Consider the following 8,630-nt stretch of genomic DNA (forward strand, 5'->3'; position numbering starts at 1 on the left):
GACTAACTTTAACAGATATAATTAAACTAACTTCAACAGATATAATGCTACAATTTAAGAATCAAGTACATAAACGTTTTCTGAATTAGTGTCATAAACGTCATCTTGTGGTAATTGGATTTACTGACAAAAGTCACAAAATGAAAATTTGGAACAAAATCTACTTGAGTTAACAGGTGTGGAGTATACACTTTATCAAGCCTATTCTGATTTTAAACACCATATGTATCCTCAAGTGTTTTACAGGACAATTAAGGCCCTTTAATATTGGTGGGTTCCAAAGGGCCACAGTGCACTTGGTGCGTTTGCAACGAGACCTGACAAGGCTCAGGACCTGATCCTCTAGCTTTCAATTTGCCTTAAAGAAACTGTGATGGAAATGTTTCATATATACATGGCTAGTTATAAGTTGCATAATAATGATCATTGGGAACTAATGAATATCACTAGTGATAACTGAGATCAGGGGCAACTATGATCAGTGGCAACTATGCATCAATGGAAAATGGTCGTCGGTAGCAACTTGGTTCAACACTAACAAGTTGCTTCACAGGTGAGTTAGGTTGATCAGTGGCAACCCAGACTAGTGGTCTTACTTATGGAATTTTTTGCTGAAGATTTCATCTTTCATCGATTATAACCGAACTGTCTTACTATTTCATGATGTGCTGCAATGTTTCTCCCAAATCGTTGAAATAGTTCAATCTGTCTATAATGGATTCATTTGGTCTGATTTAAATACAAATTACAATTTCGATTTCATATAAAAAACATCATCATTGTTTGCATCATGATGTTTTAAACATCTGAAATGCATAATATAACCTTGATAGTTATGAGTCAATACTTTATAAGACATTTAAGGTATAGATCATCTAGAAAATGGAGCTAAATAACGATTGTTAAATCCTTACATGCAATAAATCAAAGATCTCAATTAATCAAGTTCGTTAATATTTAGTCATAATTATGGGCTTACATCTTTAAACTCCAGATGATCCATCAAATATTCTTGGTGGAGATCACAATCTTCTCACTCAACCTACATTCTGTTATCCAAACAATTATACAACAATCACTTTGATCAAGCTTAATCCAATTCGGTAAAAAGTAGATACGTGTGTCAGTAGGTGAAAAACTATTTAATATACCTGATCTTGTGAATCTAAACACGGCTGCTTGTGAACTAATGCAAATTTAGGAAACTTGTGTACTTGACTTGGGAGCTTAGATCATTTGGCACAAGAACATTGTGCTGATAGCCATACAACACAGAAGATGACATAGGGACTTTTGGTTTCATAATTGACTCACCAGTCCTTTCATTACACTCCTTTTTTGATTCAATCTGACTCCAAAAGCTTGATTGTTGTGTTAAATTTGATGGACTTAGAGAATGGTAGCAATCACGCATAACATTCTTTGACTCGTTATCAAGCTTTTTAGTTTGCAGTTTTTCTTTAGTCCTTTCCCTAGCTCTTGCTCTCGCCTCAGCCCTTGAGTGATTCACGTCAACTACAGATCTATATTTTCGCTTCTTTTTTCCGTCTACATACTTGGGTGTTGGTTTCTTCTTTTTCCCCTTATCTTCTTCATCTGATCTTGTCTTGAGGGTTTCTTGAAAAACAACTTCACATTTATCAGTAGCACCAGGAGATGAACAGTGTTTCATTTCTTCAACCAACTCCTTAATTGCGGTTTTCGACTTGGTGAAGAGCCAATCTAGGGTTTTGCTTGCTTTGTCAAACCCTAGTAAATCTTGAAGATAAAAGAACTTTCTTGCAACATCAATGGACATTCTGACCCTCCTATCTCTAGGGCCTTGAGCTGTGTGGATCTTGCTGTGCCCATCTTTCTTCATGTTTGGGACCTTTTTCTTAGAGGGATAAATTACTGACTCTAAAAGATTACTGTTGTCATCAGAATAATGAAACCCTGAGCCTTTACAAGGCTGCTGATGCTGCATCTGCTGAGGAGGAGGAGCAAGAGTGTTGTATGCATGATAAAAACACTCTCCACTGACACACTGGTTGTTATGGTGGTGGAGGTGGTGGTGATAGTGGTGATGGTTGAAGTGAACACCGTCTTTTTCAAGGTCAAAGAAAGAGGTGGAAGGAGGAAATACATGGATGGAAGGAGGAAGCTGTTGAACATGGTTTGAGGAAAACATCGAATATTTTAGAAACAAATACTGGAAACTATTAATAATTAATTGAGAGGTTCTGCCATAGGTTGGTTGATTAAAGTCTATGGAGGCTAGTTTGAATGTGAAGATTTCCTCACCTTCTAATCGCTTTGCATCTCCCCTTTTAGGGCACAATTTAAGTGCTCGTTTTTATTTCCCAAAATGCTAAAAACCTTTTTAGTACTTCACCCTAAAAGGACCACAATGGCATGTATCGAAATAAATACCAATAATTAAATATATAATCATATCCACTAAAATTATTGATAGTCTCAAAAGCATAGAATATATGCATGTCATACATTTATCCTAGAAGATAGAGAGACTACTTTTAAAGAGTACCCAACTCCAAAAACCGTACATGGACATGAGCGGTATAGAATAAATGAAATGTGTATTCTGTTTTCTAATTCTGGCGTGAAGCAATGAAATTTCAAACTTCTTCGACGATAATGAGGACTCATGGTTCATACGTTATCTAGATCTAGTCTTATAATTATAGTCGATTATGGTCAATTAGGGTTACTATGTGTTATTGTGTGTTTTGAGAGAACAACCGGACAGAGTTTGGACACTGGATCTTACATAAATGATTGATTTGTTAATTAGAATATAGATTACAAACTATATGTAGTTCATGCTCATTCTCTAAGCATACTTAGCGAATGCCATCACATACGCTACACCATTCGCTAACATCCATAGCAAGTGGCCTCTAATAAACTAAACCCATACACTGACATATCCAGCGTATGGCCTACACAGCTTAAACCCCCATTCGTTAGAAAAACCCTAGCGAATAGGCTTACCATAATTACATTTTAGTCCCTCGACTATTACAAAAGACCAAAACTAGTTAAGCAAAGACCGAGACGACTTAATATTCATCAACAAACTCCCCCAATCTCGTGATTTGTCTTTATCACTTCAAAAAGCTCTGAAATTGATTCCAAAAGCAAAACAAGTTTTTATAACACGCTGAAACTGCATTGCAAGCTCGTTATCTTTGTTGTTAACCCATCTGATTTGATTCTTGAAAAGCACATGAATATCAGCCTCAGACAGGTTCACGAGCCACCTCGAATCAAAGATTCGAATAAATCTCACACAATCTCCTATACCCAGCACAATCACAGCTTCACTCGTCTTATCATTGTAGTACCAACGGTTAAAATCCTTATGAAAGTCATGTGGCATGACTTTCAAAGGAATTTTCTTTAAAGTACACGGCGGCTTCACATTTAATACAAGTTTTCTCCACCCAGTTCTTGCATCAAGCTCATATATTATTTGACGTTTAGGAACCCGGGGTCTTGAAAAACTTGAAACCATGATTAACTTCATGAACCAAATGCCATTAGAACCCTATGTATGTCATAAACATGATTTACATAAGTTTTGATGTTAATAGATTGTTAGCAAATTCGTATATGCTTCTTAACGTGATTGTATCATGATGATAACAAAGTATTTTTGATCGATTTTGGTTCTAAGATGTAGTACTTTGAGTCTAGTTACAATAAAGGTAAATTATGTGATTTTTAGACGAGTTTTGAATAATGTTTATGAATTTACAAGTGCATGTGTCAAAGCTGTTTTAGAGATTGGTTCACTAACCAGGATTCCCGACATCATAACTTTCTTTTGACAAGTCTAAATGAGTTGGTTCTACTTCCTCAACTTGATATTTTGAGTTAGGCATTGGCCTTGCTCAATTTTGTTGAGTATTAGATACTTAACCAAATCAAAACTTTATATTACACATTAGATAAGTTGTTGTTACCTTATGGTGTTAGTAGATTTTTCTTGATTTTTATGTGTATTGGAAATATATAGAAAAAAATGTTTTAAAACCCTAAGATATGTGGTCTTCTGTGATAAAGTTTTTAACACAAAACTTTACGATTTGATCAGCTAATAAAATCCGTATTCGCATGTCAAATTCTGCCATTATAAATAAGAATATGAATTTGTGCTAAACGATGGTACGTTTGATCTATTGGTTTATACTTGGCTAACGGTTCATGTTAAAACTTCATTAATTAAACTATTGAAATTAATGTACTCACTAACAGGTTATCGGGTTAAACTTGTTTGTATATGTGAGTCATTGCGTGAACTCTAGGACAATGAGATTGTTGGGCACTTTTTTTTGATCAAATTGCATGAACACACGCACTTATGGGATTACTTGTAATACGTAACCGTTAGTGCAAAACCTGGTTTATATTTGCTATTTATTTAGCACGCAAATCTAAGGTAAGTTTCACGACCTCTCTCTTTTACACACTAGTTTCTTGATGGAGGAAACATATACACAAATATTGTGAGAGTTTGTTATACGGTAGTATTACATGTGTACTATAGTGTACACACTACAAAACCGAAAGTCCTTACACCCTCGAACTGTTTATATACAGTGTATAACGAGGAAGTTTCAGTAGAACTATTGGGTTTGACGAACCCAACCCGGGTTGGTTATGCTAGCACGACCGGGAGTCAAAAACGGGTGTAAATTGTCCTAACACATTGCCATTGTTTGGTAAGACATGGCGAAAGATAAACAAACTAAATAGTCAGCTTCAGTTGTGAAACACTATTAGTAGCATGCACATAGATTAGATATCACATATTTACTTTGATTTTATTGGTAACGCTTGAAACATTTATTCACTTATAAAACATGTGAACTTATCCAACTATTGCGTTGACTAGGGATGAGCAAATTCGAGACTGGTACCGATTGGTATCAGTACCTGTACCGAAATGGTACCAATTTGGTACCGTCGGTATCGAATCGGTACCAAAGTTTTGAGATTTAGTATCGGTACCGGTATTTCCCGATATTTTTTACCTTCAATACTGGTACCGTCTCAGTACCGGTACCGAACCAAAGATTTCGGTACCGGTACCAAAATTTGTGATTTTCGGGACCGGGGCCGGTACAGTACCTATCTCATGCCTAGTGTTGGCACTTTAAGCATATCTTCCTCAGGTTGCTAAGGCACACTTTAGGATTTAGGATGCATCATGGTCTCACAGTTATCTTCAAACAACTAAGCATGATTTGATTTATGTTGTTTTAGTGTCTAGGGCCTTGTTGTGCAATAATATTTTGAACATTTGAACATATTTTTGTTTTTACGCTTTCACAAACGCAACTTACATTGTGACAATATTTTCTTATGTTAATGAGTAACCGTTAAATGGTATTTAAACTTATTAAACGGTTGTTCAGTATGAAAATTGGCTAGATCCTATTATGTCACACACCTTGCGGTAAAACCGCTAAACCTAATACCAGCTTGATTTAACCTATAAAAGTTATATAAGTCAAGTACGCATAGTTGTCAGATCTGTCGTGTCATGGAATGATACCAGTCGCATGCCCCAGTTAGCATACGAGTCCTATAAGCTTACACTACTTGTGCAATGTCTAGTTTTGTGTGTCAAATATCATTCTAGCTATTTATTTTATGCGTAAAAAGTTAGTATCGATTATTTGATACGATACTAGATTCGCCAATAATTTGACACGACACAAGATTCAGCCTATTAATTGACGCGGCACAAGATTCTGCCTATTATTCAGCACGATACAAGTTTCTATATCATAGCTTACAAGCGGAGGAGGTTGGTCGTCATACAGTTTTAGTCAAGAGCACCGCTACTAATTTTTGCAAGTAGCCTTGGATTCTCTGTGGAGAATGGAGTGATTTGGCAATTTGTGTCATTTGATGTGTAAACTTTTATTTACTTCCTTTTTGATTGTTTACTTATTTTTTTTGTTTAGTGAGTTTGGTTGTTACTTACCTTGGTTGTTTATCATATAATAAATATAATTGTAAGGAAATGTAAACAACAAAGAAAACAATATGAGCATTGACCAACCACACGCTAATGAAGGTAAACTTTAACACTCTACTCATCTTCCTATCATTATCACCACCTTACACTCAGAAAAAAAAAAAAGGTTGTTCTTTATTACTTACAGTAATATCCATGTCCCTTTTTCAGTCATTTGTTTAGTTTTATTTAAAAGTATTAGCATAAATAGTTAGAAACACTGATAATTAATTAATAATTTCAAAAACATACCGATCGTTTAAACACATACAAGTCATATAGGTGTGTACCCATTTAAATGCGTTTTGACCCGATAATAACACCAACGGACAACTATATATATAACTTGTGATGATCCGAATCATATTGTTTTCAACTGGTCTCCGGACAGTATAACAAGATCTCTGAATAATGAAGATATAAAAAAACAATATAAGAAAGTTACATAATTTTCTATTTACATTTTATGAGAACCCTTAATTTATTCATTTTTGAAAATATCAACTTGTAGTTGTTTGGTAATCTTGTAATGAATTATTAAGAGGCCTGACTTATTAAGGGTAGCCTCTGAATCATTCATCATGTTTTGAAACTTCCCATTAGGATGCTTTATAAGTATTAAGATGTGTCTTTTTAGTGAATGAAACACGCTCTATCTCTAAATGACTCACGCATATCCTTTTAACAAAATCATTAAAAGACTACCAAACAACCCTTAACTCCTTAAGCCTTAAGGGCATCTCCAAATGGTATAGAGAGGTTTGTAACACAAACTCTCTCTCTCTCTCCCGTATTTATCCACTATCTCACTCAAACCTTCTTCTCTCTCCTTTCTTCTTACCTTTTCTTCACAGAAACCGTATTGAATTTTCAACACCCTTTCTCCTTCTCTCTCTTCACATGATATAGTTAAGCAATCCCATTAGAGATGCTCTAATTTTCATGAATAACACACCATGTGTTCCCTCTAATTATTTAAAATTATTCACCTTATATAGCTTAGATATATCCACTAGGTGACTAAACAGGTAACCCATTTTGATATTTTTAACGTGTTTTCTATTAATATATTTGTTTTTTTAAACGTTGACTTTCTTGTTTAATAGGCCATCGCACTCTTCAAATTTGAAAAGCTCTGTTTTCCCATTCTAGTGAGATTATATTGTCTTAACTATGCGCCTATATTGTTTTCCCATTCTAGTGAGATTATATTGTCTTAACTAGGCGTGTAAAATTTGGTTTTGGAGAGCTCTGTTTTCCCATTCAAGTGAGATTATATTGTCTTAACTAAGCTCACGCTGGCTTCAGAATTTGGCTTGGGCGTTCCCCCAGAAAACCATACCGCATGCTGACACTTGACGATCGTTATGTCACCACGGGAATTTTTTTCTCTTACGTAACATACGGTGGGACGAAAACTCAGATGAACTTGGAGTTCGAATCGACAATCTCGCAAGCCTTAGCAAAAATTCTCCATTGCCATAATTTAAAAATGTGACAGAATTAGATATCGAACTTGGGTCTCCGCTAGAGAACTCAAGTCCCTGCAAGTAGGTCATAAGTGAGTGGAGATTTAAGAGAATATGAAAGTGGTAGGATGGTGTCAAATCAGATATTATGATGGATCGAACAAGAATAGAAAGTCCAGAAGTAAGAGCGGATATGAGAACGACTCTTTCTTCTCCTTTTATGGGATTTCAAGACTTTTCTAGTAATTTCTTGCTTGTCATGTCATTTTCTTTCTTTCCCTCATTTCAGAATTGTTATGCCTTCGTAACTTTCTCTTGTTTATAAAAATTAGATAAAACAAATAAATTAGGTTGACGAGATTTAAAATTTCAATATATATTTTGTAAGTTAATTTAAAACAATATCAAGTTAAGAACGTGAAAAACTTAAAAAAGATATAGTTTGTTGGTTAGAATAAAGGACCCACAAAATTTTGAAACTTAACAGAAAGATTCATGTTCTCAAGACAACTCCTTATCTGGATTGTCCATTTGTCACCAACATTTTACATGAAATCATGTGTTATATAACTCGAAATTTTTACAACTTCATTGTGTATTCGATATTTAAGACTATATATAATACATCAAACAAGGACAAATTAATACACTCACTTTTAAGTAATTTACAAAACTTAAAGCATGAGGTACATGTGTTAGTAAGGGTAAACATGTCTTTTAAACACAATACATTCAACTTACAAGTTTGGTCCCTCATCTTTAACCATATTATGTTTTTAATTTAACTTGTAAACTAACTTTTCAACCATGATTTTTAAACGACTATAGCATTTTCATACGTTAATATTTTTATAAACAAATTGCACCATAAAAACGAGAATTTTATTCTCTTTAATTTGGATATGATATTGTTGTAATTTTTTTTCATTTTAAATAAATTAATATGTTACGTAGGGGTGTTCAGTGTCGGTTTTGGTTAAACTTGTGAGTCCAACCGTTAATACTGATTTTTTGTCGTCCAAAACCAAAATCAACCATTGAAAGTTGAAACCGAATCGTAACTAACGGCCTGGTTCCAGTTTGGTTTCACAGTTTGAACTTTAATAATAAATTTAGTTTAAAATAATTAA

General features: G+C 34.4%; 1 protein-coding gene across 1 annotated transcript; it reads right to left on the bottom strand.

The window, feature by feature from the left end:
- Positions 1-482: 482 nt before the first annotated feature.
- Positions 483-2,172, bottom strand: LOC143565999 (uncharacterized). Its single transcript, XM_077052801.1, has 2 exons — positions 1,152-2,172; positions 483-1,049 (listed from the first exon to the last, which is right to left on the bottom strand). The coding sequence occupies exon 1, from the start codon at positions 2,168-2,170 to the stop codon at positions 1,187-1,189; it is 984 nt and encodes a 327-aa protein (XP_076908916.1). The 5' UTR covers positions 2,171-2,172; the 3' UTR covers positions 483-1,049; positions 1,152-1,186.
- Positions 2,173-8,630: the final 6,458 nt, after the last annotated feature.

Source organism: Bidens hawaiensis, unplaced genomic scaffold, assembly GCF_021521415.1.
Source record: "Bidens hawaiensis isolate Kalapana, Puna unplaced genomic scaffold, B.hawaiensis_p1.1 tig00022671_1, whole genome shotgun sequence".
Lineage (NCBI taxonomy): Eukaryota > Viridiplantae > Streptophyta > Magnoliopsida > Asterales > Asteraceae > Bidens > Bidens hawaiensis.